The sequence below is a fragment of the Brassica rapa genome, chromosome A07 (assembly GCF_000309985.2).
Source record: "Brassica rapa cultivar Chiifu-401-42 chromosome A07, CAAS_Brap_v3.01, whole genome shotgun sequence".
Classification (NCBI taxonomy): domain Eukaryota; kingdom Viridiplantae; phylum Streptophyta; class Magnoliopsida; order Brassicales; family Brassicaceae; genus Brassica; species Brassica rapa.
The window spans coordinates 18467735-18485384 of NC_024801.2; the positions used below are offsets into that span (position 1 = coordinate 18467735).

At 33.7% G+C, this 17650-nt stretch overlaps 5 protein-coding genes across 8 annotated transcripts; 2 read left to right on the plus strand and 3 right to left on the minus strand.

The window, feature by feature from the left end:
- The first annotated feature begins 209 nt into the window (after window positions 1-209).
- LOC103830126 (G patch domain-containing protein 11) lies at window positions 210-1843 on the plus strand. Its single transcript, XM_009105835.3, has 4 exons — window positions 210-581; window positions 713-1264; window positions 1346-1411; window positions 1506-1843. The coding sequence occupies exons 1-4, from the start codon at window positions 441-443 to the stop codon at window positions 1563-1565; spliced, it is 819 nt and encodes a 272-aa protein (XP_009104083.1). The 5' UTR covers window positions 210-440; the 3' UTR covers window positions 1566-1843.
- A 76-nt stretch (window positions 1844-1919) lies between these two features.
- Window positions 1920-4431, minus strand: LOC103830125 (squamosa promoter-binding protein-like 15). The gene is made up of 3 exons (XM_009105834.3): window positions 3022-4431; window positions 2700-2833; window positions 1920-2612 (listed from the first exon to the last, which is right to left on the minus strand). The coding sequence occupies exons 1-3, from the start codon at window positions 3333-3335 to the stop codon at window positions 2089-2091; spliced, it is 972 nt and encodes a 323-aa protein (XP_009104082.1). The 5' UTR covers window positions 3336-4431; the 3' UTR covers window positions 1920-2088.
- Window positions 4432-4684: 253 nt separating this feature from the next.
- Window positions 4685-6172, minus strand: LOC103830127 (cilia- and flagella-associated protein 251). Of its 3 annotated transcripts, none has more exons than XM_009105838.3 (3): window positions 6065-6172; window positions 5775-5881; window positions 4685-5441 (listed from the first exon to the last, which is right to left on the minus strand). In XM_009105838.3, exon 3 carries the CDS (start codon window positions 5337-5339, stop codon window positions 4932-4934), a length of 408 nt encoding a protein of 135 aa, XP_009104086.1. In that variant the 5' UTR covers window positions 5340-5441; window positions 5775-5881; window positions 6065-6172; the 3' UTR covers window positions 4685-4931. The 3 variants fall into 3 exon arrangements, with proteins under 3 accessions (XP_009104086.1, XP_009104085.1, XP_009104084.1); XM_009105837.3 differs by having other exon boundaries at window positions 5962-6135; XM_009105836.3 differs by having other exon boundaries at window positions 5775-6120.
- Window positions 6173-6393: 221 nt separating this feature from the next.
- LOC103830128 (protein EMSY-LIKE 1) lies at window positions 6394-13033 on the plus strand. Of its 2 annotated transcripts, XM_009105841.3 has the most exons (7): window positions 6394-7604; window positions 7761-7906; window positions 7983-8092; window positions 8158-8206; window positions 8278-8436; window positions 8520-8597; window positions 8686-13033. In XM_009105841.3, exons 1-7 carry the CDS (start codon window positions 7568-7570, stop codon window positions 8770-8772), a joined length of 666 nt encoding a protein of 221 aa, XP_009104089.1. In that variant the 5' UTR covers window positions 6394-7567; the 3' UTR covers window positions 8773-13033. The 2 variants fall into 2 exon arrangements, with proteins under 2 accessions (XP_009104089.1, XP_033132100.1); XM_033276209.1 differs by having other exon boundaries at window positions 6394-7906.
- Window positions 13034-14093: 1060 nt separating this feature from the next.
- Window positions 14094-15783, minus strand: LOC117126878 (F-box/LRR-repeat/kelch-repeat protein At1g09650). Its single transcript, XM_033276095.1, has 2 exons — window positions 14976-15783; window positions 14094-14878 (listed from the first exon to the last, which is right to left on the minus strand). Exons 1-2 carry the CDS (start codon window positions 15424-15426, stop codon window positions 14196-14198), a joined length of 1134 nt encoding a protein of 377 aa, XP_033131986.1. The 5' UTR covers window positions 15427-15783; the 3' UTR covers window positions 14094-14195.
- Between the last annotated feature and the right edge of the window lie 1867 nt (window positions 15784-17650).

The window sequence follows — 17650 nt, forward strand, 5'->3', positions numbered from 1 at the left end:
CTTTTTTTGGATGTTCTTGTCCTGGGAGTAACCAGTCACAGCACCTTTGATTGTCTTCATCATCGCTCCATCCTGTTCTTCTAGTTATCTCATTTAAGAAGGATCCATGATTTCTTCTTCTACGGATGAAGCTTAATCCTATGCAACAAGATGAGTGTGCAGATGAAATGTGCAGAAACAATCAATTACAATGAGGGAAAGAGGAGTGGAGATTTGTTAGTAACTTACCTTTGGGAACTTGAAGAAGTCGAGAGATGCAGACAGTGAGACAGATCCTCTGTTTCAGATGTTCATGTTCATAAGCAACAAAACAACAGAGCCAGAGAAAGCCCAAATTAGATACATATCGTCCTTATTGGGCTTATCGTAAAGCCCATTAATAAATACTCTCTTCTCTTTCTTCGCCTGTCCCGTCCTCTCTCTGTCCGGCTCCGTCGGCAATGGCAGATTCGACGAGAAACCTGACTGGCCTCGGAGGAGAAGCATCAAAACACGAAGAAGAAGAGGAAGAGAACGATGATTACATGGGAGACCTATCTCAGTTCATTCCACCTGAGCTTACCCAGAAATCCAAAAGAAAGGTACTTTCAAAATATTCAACTTTACCCTATACGAAGATGTGTGATTTTGAATTTTAGTTGAAAGTTTTCGACTTTACATTAGACCTATCGCATCCTCTTTCAAAATTTTCAACTTTATCATCTAACTGCAGGAATCTGAAAAGAAAACTGTAGCCGTTGAACCATCTCGTAAGAAGCTAAAGAATCTCCCTTGGCACGAACGGCGAAGATTGGAGAAAGAGAGGAAGCAAATAGAAGAAGATGCACAGACATTGGCTCGTATCGAAGACACTCCCATTGGAGAGTCTAACGTTGGGTTTAAGCTGTTGAAGCAAATGGGTTACAAGCCAGGCTCTGCTCTTGGTAAACAAGGGTCAGGTAGAGCTGAACCAGTGACCATGGATATTCGAAGGTCCAGGGCCGGTGTGGGGAGAGAGGATCCACATAAGGAGAAGAAGAAGAGAGAAGAGGTTGAGGCGGAGAACGAGAAGAGAAAAGTTGAGGAAATGTTGGAGGATTTTGGGGATAGGCAGAAGTCTCAGTGGCGTAATAAAAGAGTTGTGATTAACTTTAAGAAGGCTAAGGCGGCTCTTGATCAGCTTGAGAATGTTGAAGTTGTTGTTCCGGAGAAGAAAAAGGAGGAAGATGAAGATGGTAAGGTTGGTGAAGAAGAGGAAGAAGAAGAGGAGGTGATCACTGAAGAGGTATGTTGTTCTCTAGTTCTCAACATTGTTCTTTATGTTCTTGTAGGGGACAACTGACAAGTTTAGCTTTACTGGTTGCAGGATTTGGAGGAGATATTAATGAGACTGAGGGATGAACATCGGTATTGCCCTTTTTGCGGGTTCCAGGTGATTGAATGCGTTCATAAGCCTTTCTCTCACATGTGCTTAGTTTCGAGTTCGTTTAAGTATACTGACAAAGTTTTCTCCATATGTGAATCAGTATGAAACGAGTGAAGCTCTTCTTTCCAATTGCCCTGGCGTTAATGAGGATGATCACTAGATAAGTCACATGTCGGCATAAGCTTTGAATCAGGTTGAAAATTCACTCGTTATGTGGCTGCAGAGGAAGCAAGAATCAGAAGAAAAACACTGTTTTACAGTTGCATAAGCAGGTTGGTGAAGAGATGCACTCTAAAGGAATTGCTAATCGCCATATTACTCATATGCTTTCATAGATAGTAGGGTGATAAAAAGGATGTGGAACTCTGATTTGATTAACAATATATGTTAGTGATGATGCTGCTGATGTTTTAATGTGATTCTTAAGCTAAGTAAAAATTTGCTTCTGTTTAGATGTGAACAAAACAAAGAGATCACTAAAAACAAACGGCTTAAAGATCAAGAGCCAAAAGCATTAAAGTAATACCCAAAACAAAAGGCCATTTTCTGCCATCATTGTCTGATTTTAAGTAGCATAGATAGAACAGATAAGTCTTAGTAGCAATCTTCCACAGATACGGCTCTTGGTGCAGATAAACAAGTTAAGAAAAAAGTGTTTTAGAGGGTGAAAGAGAAAAAAAGACTCAAAGAGACCAGTTGAAATGCTGAGGGGAAGAGTCATAAGCTCTTGTGTTGTCAGGTTCCATATATTGCCGCAGAACCTGCTGATGAAGAGACAACTCGAATCCACCCATCGTGGCGCCATTGCTTATCTGGAAATCAACAACTGGCTCAGAGATTTGGCTCAGTCCCAAAACAGGAGTTGTATACTGCGCATTGCTTTTTTCCCCTGACATGAACTCCAATGTTTGGTTCAAGTATTGATTCTGGACTGAAACGGGTGGTGTCTGAGCCATTGTTACCCTATCAGCAGCAATAGAAGATGGTCGCCATGTATTGGTTGGTGTCTGAAGTTGTTGTTGTTCCTGCTGGTTTGGGTTTGTGTAGTTTGACAGAAGAGAGAGAGCACAGCTGGAGTCTGTGCTATTAGTAAAGCCTGAGCTTCCATATGAGAAAACATTCATCAGCTGATGGCTTTGCCATGGTGCAGAACCTCTTGTGGTTGACCACCTAGTAGGATCTCCCAAAACGCTTCTAATGGCATTCCCTGTCTCACGAAAAAAAACCAAGAATCAAGAACTTGTTTTCAAGACACATTGAGCTGAAAAGAGTAAATAAGTTATAGAAACCTAACCATATAGAGATGGAGAGTAATGAGAAGTCAAGAGAGTTGTTGTTGCTTGTGGCTTTCTTCTTCGTTCATTATGGCAAGCGAGCCGTCTTCTACAACTTCGTTTCTCTAAGTCAAACTCAGAAAGCTGGTGAAACCTGTGAATGATATAAAGAAGCAACATAATAATTCATAACTATTATCTTCAGATACAAGAAGAGACAAAATCACATAATAACTAGCTGTAAAGTTAGATTCATAAGACTCTTCAAAGACATTAAGAGCCAAAGCTCAAAAAGCAGACAAGACTAGATAAAGTGTTAAAAGCTTTGGTAAGAAAAGAAACCTGCTACATTGCTGGCAAAACCTTTGGTGAAGACCAGAGACAATGACTTTAGATGACTTTGAGTGAATGCAACACACTTTGTGTCTTGAGTAATAAGTTTTAGCATTGCTTAGATCCATTCTACAACCTTCCACTTGGCACCTAGCTGTCATCAACTTACGACTAGTACTTTTAACACGGTTCTTGCTTGACCCGGCTCCGGATCCATCCTCAAAGTAGATCTTCTGACCAAACCTGAGTCCACCACTTAGTGTAGTAGACGAGGAACCAGCCGACTCGGGCTGGTTCTGACCAGAACCCGTTAGTAACTCCATGGTGAGTGTTTTTGGTTTCCTTTTACTCAGACAGAGAAAGAGATGTAATCTCTCTCTCTCTCTATGTATGAACTGAAGAGAGCCTGGAAATAGAAAGGACAAATGAGAAAGAAAGGAAAGAAAATGTGGTTCTGCTGGTTTCACTTGTTGCTATCTTTTAAAAAGATAGAAATAAGAGAGAGAGAGAAGCTGACAAAAGAAGAGACACTCAGGAGTGATTGATACTAGGCCACGACAGCTAAGGAATATTAGCGTTTGCGTTTTGGGGATGTTTGGTGCGTTTTGGTACGTTTTCTGTAGTGAACATCTATTATTATATAACACACAAAAGAGATGTGAGAAAACATCTTTATTCTCTTCTTTAACGTACATAATGATATATCCTTAAATGCGACAAGGGAACATAAACTCCCATATAAAATCTAAGCTATGCACTCTATAACTAAATAAATAAATTATAATACTACTATTAGGTTTTTTAAAACTACGAAGATGAATAGCCTAATGATGCTAAAACCTTTATTGTAGTTTGTATGCTAAAACCTTTATTGTAGTTTGTATGTACAAACTGACCAGAGACACCTATAAATGGATGGTTAGACTGTAGTTTGTTGCATCCCCAAATATGCTAGTTAACTATACTGTTACTAATTAAAGAGCAGGAACAACAATAATAATAGTTTATTAGTAGTATCTCACATTTACTAAAGTAGAATGAACAGAGAGTTATGGGCAGAGAGACAGAGAGAGTGTTGGAACTCAACTAAGGATGTGACTCTTCCTTCAAAGGGAACTAGTAGGTTCTTGAGTACTTTCAGATTTCACTTCTGTTTTTTTTTTTCCTAAATATATTTGAAAGGGAACTAGAAGGTTCCTGGGCACTTTCAGACTTTCACTTCTACCTTTTTTTTCTAAATATAGCTGCTGTTCTCCTTTAATTTTCTATCTTCTGGAAATATAGATTTGGCGTTCTTTTTCACAATATCCAATGTACTATTTCTTGATAAATTAAACAAAAAAAAATTATTTTCAAAAGAGAGCATGGGATGTTTGATTTGTGGTGTCAAGTATCCAGTATCCATCACAATCTGTGTACTTGAACTTTCATTGGGTTGTGTGTATCGCTTTCTTGATTATATTCCTTTTGTGTTTTGCTTTATCTAGACTAGTACACAATCTCGTTCCTTTCTTTTGTTTTGCAAACTGATTATAAAAAAAACAGAAAAAGCCTAAAGCCCCTAATCACGCCAATTTCACAAATCTTCTTGATATTTTGTATGCATCTCACTTCACTTATTCTGCTTCATACTCTGAAACTTTGTTTAATGTGTTTTCCTCACTTTATAGAAGACATAAACAAACGTTTCATTTTCATGGGAATTAAAGAGTATTATAGGCTCTACTCAACAACAAGAGATAAGAGCTTCAAAACTCCATGACAATTCAGACAAAGGGAAGTGTTCTGAATAATCAAAAATTCTGATTCCATGTATGAAACTTAAACGCACCCGCATCAAACTCGGGTCCTAGCAACAAAAGTGGTCATCAAGAGACAAAAAAAAAGCGGTTTCAAAAGCGTTATAAGAACCTCTTTTTTCAAAACCCATGACATTCAACAACAGCTTCTGCAGCTCGTCTTGGTTTGTTCTTCCTTCTGCTCCCAATTTGTCTAAACCCCGTAGACAATGATGACTTAACTGAATCATCTGTGCTTGATTTTGAACCTAACCCATTCTCCTCTTCGGTTACATTACTCTCTTTAGACTCTACTGCTTTCTTCCTCTTCCTCCCATTCTCTGTCACTTCTTCTTTACTTGTTACTGAACCATTTATATCATCATCCTTCTCCACCATCTCTTCTTCTCCATCGGTTTCATCTTTCACGGGCTTCTGTGGCCTCCCTCTTCTCCTGTAAGCTGGAATCTTTTCTTCTTCTTCACCGCTTCCATGATCTTCTCTAGCAGTAGCATTCTGCCTCTTCCCCTTCCCTCTACCTCTTCTCATAACTCTAATCCAATTTTTTCTACCAAACCAAAAAGCCTCAAGCAACTAGACAAGAAACTTGCAGGTGAAAAATGTTGTTTCTTCTCAGTCCTTCTTAACAATCTGCAGTATCCCAACACCAAAAACAGACAATGAAGGCCAGTTAAACTTGTCTGAAGAAAGGCATTGAAAAACTTATTTGACAACACCTAAAATTTACGAGTTTCTTTCCATTAAAAAGGTTTATAAACAACAACACTTCAGTCGCTAGAAACCTATAATCATTCAACTCAGTAGTAAGCTACAAGCAAGCTCAATCCATGGAAACTACTTGCATGAAAAGTCCAAAGAGAATAAACACGCTCTATCTCTCCTTACAATCTCTACAAACTTCAGAACACTCAACACATGATTCATTACCACAAAGAACAAATAAAGAGGAACATAGACTCTCACCTGTGAACCCATTTCTCAGAATGAGACAAAACCCCAATAAAACCTATAAAAGGGTTTCTCTTTTCTTATCTTTATTGGGGTTTCAACTGATCTACACTCACGAGTTTCTGCAACCAAACAGGTAAAGTTAACAAAGAGAGGAAAAACCAGATAAGAAAGACTAAGATTCTAAAGAAAGTGATAAAACCAAGCAGAAGATATCGAATCAGAATCCAAAGAGATCTAAAGGGAAGAGGAGAGAGAAGCAATGAAAACAAAACAGAGAGAAACAGAACAAGAATAAAACCAACACTTGTTGGTTGAAAGTGTCGTTGAAATATTAGAAAAAAGCAAGATGATTGCTTTCCTCTCACTTCCACCACTTTCACTGACTCAAATGGATCTTAAGCCCGTTGAACATGGATACGGATTTATCCCACTCGCTACTTTAGGCGCGTGCTTTAAACGTTCCACTCGTTTTGGTTGGATAAGAGTGTCATTAAAGACAGCTAATAGCCGCGTGAACCGCGTCGTCCAAAGGATTTGAATCAGATATTTTCCTAATGGGCCTTCTTATTAGACCCAATTAGACTTATGTACAACTATAATGTAAATTGGTGAGGTATCTTGACTTAGGTCATGCAGATTTTTTTTTTTTTTTTTTTTTCTAAAAAGGTCATGCAGATATGCAAAGTGAAATCATGCAGACCTGGTTCCCAGTTAAATTCTCGAGCTTATAAGTTCGATCTTGACCATCAATTTTAGTTACTATTTTCTGTTGCATATGAGCTTCTAACGTTATATCTTCATGTGGATTCATTTCCGTATGGTCTTTACTAGATTATGCATACTATAAAAAATATGATTAGCTATCTTGCTGCATGTAATTTTGGATGCAGAAAGGTTATAAAAATGCAATACACCAAAAAATCTACCCAATTTCATTTTAATTAAATTTAGGTAATTCTAATATTTTATTTTCTCACTTGTAATTAATTATCTTGTTTGTTCACCAAAAGAAAATCAACTCTCCTGAAAATAGTGACTCATTTAAGGTAACCGCCTTAAAAGTTAGTTACATCAATTTTAGTTACCATTTTCTGTTGCATATGAGCTTTTAACGTTCTTATGTTCATGTGGATTGATTTCCTTATGGTCTTTTACTAGATTATGCATACTATAAATATTTATGATTAGCTATCTTGCTTCATGTAACTTTTTGATGCAAAAAGGTTACAAAAATGCAACACACCAAAAATCTACCCAATCAAAATTCAATGAAAATTAAATTATTTCTAATATTTTATTTCTTGTGGAAACCCCTTAGTATTTTAGTTTGACTAAAATTTTATTAATGCTTTTATATCAAGAGTTTTGTGGTTCAAACCCAAAAAAATGTAAATTATGTAGATTATGAAGAAAAAAATTACAAAAGATCTGCATGTCGTATCATCGAACATGGATTTTATAGGACGTCTCTGAGTGATGTAGTCAGACATATATTCTCGTATAGTAGTAGAATTGTTGGCTTTATAATATTTATGTAATATTTTAATATCATAATTAATCAACCGTTTAAAAAAATATTTTATCCCTTTCAATTTTAATTAATTATCTTGTTTATTCACCAAAAGTAAATTAACTCTCCTAAAAATAGTGACTCATTTAAGGTAACCGCCGTAAAAGTTAGTTACACAAACTTCTTCCACAAGTCGTCCGCTTCTTCACCAAAATCTTCACACTCTTTTTCACCTCTACACACATCATTTCGCCAGAGATTGTACGACGCTTCCTCTGTTTCTAACGATTGTTTAATGGCGGCGGATGAGAAAGATCAACTCTCAGGACCTGGTACGTCTCTTCTCAAACTCATTACGATCACAATCTCCAGAACATAGAGATTTTGAGTTAGGTTAAGCTATGTTTCTGCATTCCTCTGCTTTTATTTTATCTCTCTGCCGTTGATGGAAACGACTGATCTTGTTTCTGTTACACTTCTTGACGCAGAAGATCCAAAGTCAGAGTCTAACGATCTCAGTGATGATGATAAGTTCAAAGAAGAGTTGAAGAAAAAGAAACTCGAAGATCTCAAAAGAAAAGCCTTTTACTCTGTTCTCCTTGCTTTCAGAGCTGAAACCTTGACTATAGGAAACGTACGTAAGACTCAATCTTTATCCTCTCTTCTCTGTTTTTTTTTTCAATCGGTTCTTAAACGTTTGTGCTTTTCAGAAGAGGACTCTTCTCATGGAGAAACTGATGAAAGAGTTGAACATTTCTCAAGAAACCCGCATCTCTTTTGACGTTAACATTCAAGAGAATCTTATTGCCCATCAACAAAGGTATACACTTGGATCCAAAAGGCTTCGACTTTCGAATGGGTTTGATCTCTTCTTTGTTTCTTTAGGGTTATTTCAAATTTCAAGGAAGCAGAACCAAAGCCATTTCCCATATCTGTAAGGCAAAACTCTGCTTTGGTCCTTACTGCAGAGCTTCAAACTTACATTCTCTGTTTTAATTTAAGCAGGACAAGAAACCACCTCTGGTTCCGACTTATGTTGCTACACTTGGCTCAAGCTGGGGCAAAGTTAATCCCGAGGCTCTGGTTGGAAGACGGATCAGTATCAGAATGTGTTTTGAAGAGGAGTTCGAAGACTTTGTGATCAAAGAGTATAACGCAAAAGATGTAATTAAACTCTTCTCATGTTTCTCTCTTTATGTCTTTGTTCCATAGGGCTTGAGCTAGTTCTAAAAAATCTACTTGTCCAGGAAATGCATCACCTAAAGAGCGTAGACCCGGATGCGATGGAGATGGACGAAGTGTCAAGCTGGATAGATTTCAGAGAAGTACTACACAACACTGTTATCGCATCTCCTATAATATAAGTCTAACTCTAAGCTGCAAAATCTGATCTTAAACTCTAATTAATCGCAGGTTCCTACTGATGATATTATATGGAGAGATGGAGAAGCGCCAATCTTTAAAACGCCTAATACATTGGGTGCAGGAGCAGGACAATGATGAGTAGCACCAAAACACTCTATGCACTTGTTTGATAGACTTGTTTAGTACTTGTACAGTCACTGGGAAGAGACTTTGAAGAAACGGGTCAGTCTCTAAAGTGTTAAACATGATGATTCCAGTAACTTCTTTTGTAAAATGGTTCCCTTACTTGTCTTGTTAGCTATCTCCAACCCAATTCCAAAACACTATTTTAATGTGATTTTGACACTAAAACTTTCTTTAACCCAATACTAAAAATCACACTATTTTAGTGCAACAGTATAATTTCACACTAAATTTAGTGTGACACTATTCACCACACTAAAACACTATTCTCCCCACTAAAACACTATTCATTTAATTTATTAATAAGATGGATAATTAAATAAATGACAAATAAAACTATAAATACATATAATATTATAAAATATCTTTTAGTGTGAAATTTGGTGTTATAGTTGGAAAAAAGTTTTTTTTTTAGTGTTGAAATTACACTAAAATAGTGTGGTTTTGACACTATAATAGTGTTATGGATTGGAGATGCTCTTAGCAACTACTTGATTCTGTAGAAGATAGGATTGGTTGGAAAAAGCTCATCTCCTCCTTCTTGAAACCTTCTCTATTTGCCAGAGGGTTTCTATCCTGACCAGCAGATACTTTTCTTCCTCAGCTTTTTGATGCGTACTGTTACTTAAGTATCGCAGCGCTAGGAGCCAGCGTCCAAAATATAGGTTACTTTTTTCCCGAAGTATGTGGAGAGCAAGTCAACAAAACCGGAAAACTAAACGCAGCGACCGTAAAAACAAAACAATCGCAACAACCAATTCAGTTAAAGTTGTTTTCAGCGATCGGATCAACACCGGCAACACTCATAAAAGTAGTCGCTGCGTTAATACTGTATTTTCCACTGGTTATATTTTCTCTTCATCAACGTTTGTTTGTTGGTCGCTGAATACGGACGCATCTACTCCTTGCCGAACAGGGCTTAAATAGCGTTATCCCTCTTCCATATAGATTCAAACTCGATCGAGTTGATTATAATTTATAATTCTAGCTAGTTTCTTTTCACGATAACCTACTCGTCATTTCTTCTAAATTCTCATTTATTCTGTTCACTCACAACTTAAAGTTTTTTTTTAAATTGAGTTTGAGAAATTTTGTTAATTTATGATTTTTCAAAGAAATGGATCTTAATGACAAGAAAACTATAGTAATTTATCATCAAAGATTTGTTCACGATAAAATACATAAGTAAGAAAAGCTTTGATATGAGCACAGATGATCACATATTAGAAGAATAGAAAATCAAAGGAATTTTTTTAAACAAGGAAGATATCACATATTGGAAGTAAAAAGCTTTGATTGTTATATGCCATAGATATAAAACCGGGAGAATATGCTATTACTCACATAAACTGATCTAACCTAATAATATAATCATTAAAATATATTTTTATAATTACAAATATATTTACAATGTTAACATAAATAATATAGATCTTCTAGATGTTTTTAGAATTACATTCAATATGAATATTATAATTTGTAAAATTAGTTCGGTATATAAGAAATAGGGTTTTTTTGCAAATATAACTCAAAACTTAAAGTCAAACACAAAACTAAACTTTTTTTTTTGAAACTTTGACTTGCCTCTTTCACCTCAGTGTTTAGATTATTCACAAAAATGCTATCACTTTTTTTTCAAAAATGCAAATTTTACTCTATCACCCCCATCTTCCTCAAGTATTCACAATATTGTCATTGCCATCAATACATCAACCACAATGAACAACCAATTTGAAACTTTTAATGCACCTAAAAATCGATTTACACTTTTTCTTTCTCAATTCTTATGAACTAAAAATAACATCTCTTTCACTTTATCTCCATATTCATCCAAAAAACCCCAAGATTTTGATTCTAAATTTTTAGGTTCATAGAGCCATTGAAACTTACGATTCTTGGTGGGTCACTTTTGTTTGAGATTCTGGGTGCTTAGAGAAGACTTATGTGTGCTAAACAAGTTATCTCACTGGTTTAAACTATGAAATTAGTTTTTTTTTTCTCAGATCTGTTCGTCGAGACGACTTACAGGTAAGTCGCCTGGCTGTAGACGACTTACATGGAAGTCTTCTGGTCAATGCAGAGCTTAGTTTTGCAATTGACTTTTAAATGTGTTTTTATAGATGACTTATATGGAAGTTGTATATCTTTGTTTGTTAAAAAAAAAATTGAGACGACTTCCATATAAGTCGTCTAGGGTAAACGGGCTAGTTTTGCATTTGACCGAATTGTGTCAAACTTTTGACTTTTTTAGACGACTTACATGTAAGTCGTCCAGTAAAAAATTAAAAAAAAATCAATATTTTGTTATACCTAGAAGACTTATGGAAGTCGTCTGAGGTGAGTTTTGCAATTGGAAAAAAAGAAAAAAATTCTAGACGACTTACACGGAAGTAGTCCGTCCGACGACTTACATTGTAGTCGTCCATGGTTTTATTCCGAGATTCTTGTCAAACCTTGCTTATCTTGGACGACTTCCATGTAAGTCGTCGGACGGACGACTTCCACGGAAGTCTTCTAGAAAAAAATATTTTTTTTGTTTTATTTTTCAATTGCAAAACTAACCTGAGACGATTTACATGAAAGTCGTCTTCGTATAACAAAATATTGATTTTTTTAATTTTCTATTGGACGACTTACACGTAAGTCGTCCAGGAAAAGTCAAATTTTTGACACAATCCGGTCAAATGCAAAACTAACTCGTTTTTCCTAGGCGACTTACATGTAAGTCGTCTCGAGTTCTTTTTTAACAAACAAATATGGACGACTTCCATGTAAGTTGTCTAGGTTATAAATAAATTACAAAACTAACCGAAATGGATGACTTCCTAGAAGTCTGCCAGACGACCTCCGTAGAAGTCGTATGCGTCAATGTTTAATAAACTTTCATTTCTGTAAAACTATAAAGAATTTTTAACATTTTTTTTGTTAATTCATGTCTATTAATTAATATTTTAGCTACTGAATGAAATTTATAACTTAATTCGTGATATTTATGAGGTTACCAACATTCATGTTTATTAAAGTTTCTAGCTGATCCGTCCAATCTTCTACGCTAGTTTTTGAATAACTTGTATTTTTAAGAGTATTAAGTAATTTCAAGATATGTAAAATTTATATTTTAAAAATATGTTTTCTACCTTAATTTTACTAAATTTGACTAAATTTTTCAACACAAACTTGTAAAAATTGTGATAATTTTGACTAGTTACTATTGTTTGTTTCCATTTCTTAAGTATGCACCAATGATGATTATTCCTATGAGTGGGTAAGATACTTGTTTCTTAAAATGTTATATCAATGACTTAAGTATCATTATTGTTATATGCATCAATGATGTTTTTTGTTATGAGTGAGTAGAATAGTTAAAATGATTTTTAATATGTTGTATCAATGACTTAAGTATCATTATTTTTATATGCATCAATGATGTTTTTTGCTACTTAATATGTTGGAGTCCACTTGATATGGAAGAAGACTCCGTCAGAAGACTTCTAGGAAGTTTTCTAGCACATTATATTTTAGAAAACTTTGGAAGACTTATGGGAAGTCTTACCGGAAGTATTCTAAAATATAATGCACTAGAAGACTTCCTCGAAGTCTTCTAGAGCATTATATCTTAAAAAACTTCCCATAAATCTTCCAAAGTCTGCTCCGGATATGAAAAACATGCTTATAAAAAAATGTTCAAATGACTTAAAAATAGAGAAAATAAGTGGAAGATTCTATAGATATACTTTTATAGAACACACAAAGTATATATCCAAGTGGAAGATGAGAACCATCTGGTTAAAAACCTACAACAAAAAGATAGATTAGTGAGAAAGACAAGAGACGAAAATAAAAAATTCATATAAAGTTTGGTGTTATCAAATCAAAGAGATTAGAATGGGTTTGAGAGTTTTAGTTTGGGAAAAAAGTAAGAACTTTATACAACATGAAGTTACCAAATGAAGAAAAATCAGATATACAAACTTACACAAATTATGAAAGAGAGATATGTGAGAAGACTTCGTCAGAAGACTTCCAGGTAAGTCGTCCTGGAAGTCTTCTAGCGCATTATATTTTAGACGACTAACAGGTAAGTCGTCCCAAAAGTCTTTCAGATCTGAAAAACTTGCATATCCAAATCCAAATATGAAAAACCTGCATATCAAAAAAACTTTCAAATGGCTTAAAACAGAAAAAAATGAGTGGAATATTAGATAGATCTATCTTTATAGAACACACAAAAATACATATCTAAAATTAATAGATCTACCTTTAAATGAGTGGAAGATGAAGACCATGTGATGAAAAATCTGCAAAATAAGATAAACTATTGAGAAAGACATGAGACAAAAATAATAAATTGATATAAAGTTTGGTGTTTATAAGTTTTAAGAGATTAGAGAGAGGTTTGAGAGTTTTAGAATGAGGAACATATCATTTTGTTGCAGCCATTTGAGAGGAGAAGAAAGAATGTGTAAATTTTTCTTTATATATGGAAAATTCCAGTAAGATTAAATATTTTCGGTTCAGAAGACTTTCAAGTATGTCTTCTAATAAAAGACTTACTAGACGACTTTTATTTGAAGACTTACTAATTAAATATGTAAGTCGCCCTGAAGACTTCAATATTTTTAACGGGAAACTAAAATATTTTTAGCGGGAGTTTGAAGACTTTCAGAGAAGTCTTTTAATCGCCAGACGACTTACCTGTTAGTCGTCTAGACCCTAAACGCAACCTCTAAACTAAATTAACTAACTAAACACTTCATAAAATCAAATTAAACTTAAAAACTGTTTACTATACACATTAATAATCACATGTAGGTAAAAATTTAATTTTTCAAAAAAACCTTTAACTTTCCAAAATCTAACCTAAAAATACATACAATACTACAACATATGTTGCCAAACCCTACACCAAAAAATATCATGATTCACTACTTTCACTCATCTATCTTAAAAACAATTCAATTTTATTATATCTTAATTTATATCACTTAGAACTGTTTATAATTACATGATTTTAATTTTTCGCTTATCAAAATATTTTTACAAAAATTTATAAATTATTTTTAAGATCAACTATACCGGACGACTTCTGTGGACGTCGTCCAGAAGACTTAACAAAATCTCAGAAGACTCAGAAGACTTAACGGGTCTATAGTCGTAAAAATAAATTCTGTTTTTTTGTTTGGTCACAATAGGCTGGCTGTAATTTCACAAGGCTTTTGGGTTACTTTTGCATTTGATTCAAGTTTGAGTATAGTTTTGCTATCAAAGTCAAGTTTTGAGTCATATTTAGCAAATCTTTTAAGAAATAATATAAATTACATTAGAGTAAGATGTTTAAATCGCTGGAACCAAAAAAAAAACGTTACAGTACTTAACTAAATAGAGATCAAGCTTGGAACAAAAGTAATCACATGGTTGAAATAATCCAGTCCGGAGAACGCAAAACGATCCGACTCTTGTATAGTATCTTGTATCAGTAAAGAAGGTTGTGTGATAATCGGGTGAAGATATAGTAACCTTGTTTTGTCAAAAACTGTGACCGGTGATATTGGAAAACCATTGTATTCGCCATATAACCGAACAATCAGTGTTAGATTTATACTGTAAGTCTTCTCCCATACCTTAAGTGAATTCAGTAACCATATATCCTGAATGTTGTTGCGTTTCATCTCGGATACGCAGAGACGATTATGCAGACTGCACATGATACTTCGATGAGGATCTGCATGAGCAATCGGAATTTCTGACATCACTTGAAAAACCTCAGTGTGAAGATCAAAACATACTATCTTTGTTGTCCCATTAAGATAAGCAGTAAGCCAGTTAATTGATCCATCTAAATGTACCGGGTGAGATTTGAAATCATCACATATCAGGTGTGGAGAGCCAATCACATGTCTCCATGTATAAGTGGTGAAATCAAAAACCTCGCAAGTAGTGGTTTGACCATCTAGATCTGGTTCTAAAGGATTGTATAACCACACAATCTTGTACTTGCTTGTCACAGCGTCTTTACCAAACCCTAGAAAAGGTCGTCTGGAAATACCTACTTGAGAAACTAAAAACAAAACAAAACCAAAAGATATAGCAAAAGGGATTAATCAAAGCAATAATGTTAATAACATAAAAGAAAATAATTAAAACTGAGACTTTACTACTAAGATTGTTGATTTGTTGAATCATAGCCGGAGGAAGAAATCGACACCATCTAGTCGCTGGATTGAAGACATACACCACTTGTTCAAAATCGTAGATGCAAACAAGACCATCACAGCTTTGAGTGAATTGAGGACTTGTTCGATTTGGTTTGGGGATATAATTGACCATAATAAATGGATCAAGTAATTCTAAAGTCCTTAGCCAAGGGTAAGGATTTGATTCACAGCGAAGTTGATCACCCCCTACGAGTATATGGGGATCTCGTGACTGCGCTCTGATCAGATGTCTCAATGCAAAGGATCTCGATTTGATCATCGAGCTCCACTGCTTGGAAACAGATGTAAATCTTACCAGCGATTTTACGTCAAGTCTCTCTAAGATCTCTTCCACAAGAACCTGTGGTACTTGTCCCATATCGCTTCTGTTTCTCTTTCCTTTTTGTTTCATAGGTTAGACTTAAGGTTTTGCTTCTTCTTTTCCTTGATAACACACTTTTTTGCATTTATTTACCTATAAATGTCCGTTTTTTTTTGTGGCTTGCGGCAATTTCGGTATTTGTGTTTCCTAAACCATATCGACTTTGCTTTTCTTCAAAAAAAAAATAAATATATATATATACTTCCTCCGTTTTTTAATTTAAATCGTTTTAGAAAAATTTTTATGTTCCAAATTATATGATGTTTTCGATTTTCTGTGTATAATTTATTAACACTTAATGTTATATGACCAATGATAATATAATTTCTATTTTATTATTGGTTGATTTGTGGTTAGGTAAATAATTAATGATGTTTTTGTTTAAAAATATAAAAACTAGGTTTTTTGCCCGCGATGCGGGCTTAAATATTTTCATAAATTTTTGAAAAGTTCTTTGTACACTATATTCATTATACTAAACTAAATCTTAAAATAACTCAATATTCTATTTTCAATTATACAATTTATTTATTTTTAACCTCTTACTAAAAGATATTTTTATATAACAATACAATATATATATATAGAAATTATCCTTTTTAATTATATTTTTAGATTTTGGATAATACAATATTCTATTTTTAACTATATAATTAAGAATTTTATTTGATTAATATTTAGTTATATAATTATGTTTTTAACTTTTCACTAAAACGCTTTTTCAGATAACAATACAATATGGATGACAAAAAAAAAAAAAAAAAAAAAAGATAACAATACAATATATATATATATATATAGAAATTATCTCTTTTTAAGTTATATTTTCAGATTTTGGATAATTCTTACTATTATTAATTTTAATCAATTATCTAATCAAATGAATTAAAATTTCGTTTTTATTTTTTAATTTTTTTATACATTTTATTCATTAAGGGTGTCTTGCCCGCACATGCGGACATAATCTTCTTATAGATATTTATTATTTTATATTTTGTTAATTCAAAAACAATATGTTAAATTCTTATTTATATTCTTAACAAGTTTATTACAAACATAAAATAATTTATATATGACAGAAAATTTCATCAAAATATATATACTAATTATTTTGTTGAATTTTTCAAAACACTCATATATTAGAAATGTTTTAGACTATATTTTTATACAAATGTTTTTTATTCATTAATATTTAATTATATATTGTTTTATATCTTAATTTTTATAATAAAATAGTATTTAAAGATAACAACACAATATATAAGTATTATCTAATTTTCTAGAAATATAAAATATTATTTCAAGATAACAACAAAATATATGAGAATTATCTTCTTAGAAATTTAATATTATTAATATAAAATTAGTTTTTAATAAATTATTATATATAAAAATTTATTTAGGGTAACAGCGGACATTAACCAGTCTAATTTTTAACGTGAGAGCTCGATTCCGAAAATTTACAAATTAATATTATTAATATGAAATTCGTTTTAAATTAAATTATTATATATAAAAATTTATTAAGGTTAACAACGATATTAATCAGTCTCCGAAAATTTACTTCGCAAATAATATTATAGATTTTAAATTAAATAATTATATAAAAAAATTATTAAGGGTAACAATGACACTTTTGTTGTTACCCTTCTTTTCTTGATCACTTTTGTTCTGCTCAGAGCTCTCGTTTGAAGACCAGCGCTTACTAGGGAGACCGGCATCCAAACTAGTCCTACCTTTTTTAGCTGCTGAGATTGTTCTCCCTCTATGCATCTTCTTGGAATCAATAAGGGTTCCTCATCTGATGTTTTAGTCTTTTTTCTTGAACGGTTCAGTGGCTGACCAGATGATCATCCAACAGAAAAGGAGATACGTTTCCGACAAGGTATAATAGACACTGACATTTTAGGCTTTATAGACAAGACTGTGACTTCCTCCTTAGATGTCACCAAGAATTCCTCTTTTGCTGGCAAGGTTTTTTAGACATCTTAAGAGTCATATGTTTCTTGTTTCAGTAAGTCTCGACAATACTTGCTCTTGGAGCTTTCATTGTTAACTTTTGTCCACACGTCGTCTCAAAATTTATGTTTCCAAAACATTGTCCACATTCAAAACACTTCTTCATGATTATAAATGCGACTTTTCTCGGTAACTTGAGTGGGACGGCAAATTGGTAGTTTCGCTTTGAGGACTCTGTTTATGTTTAATTCCAGAATAGGGGTCAGGATACTCCAACTCCGGGTCTCATCACGTT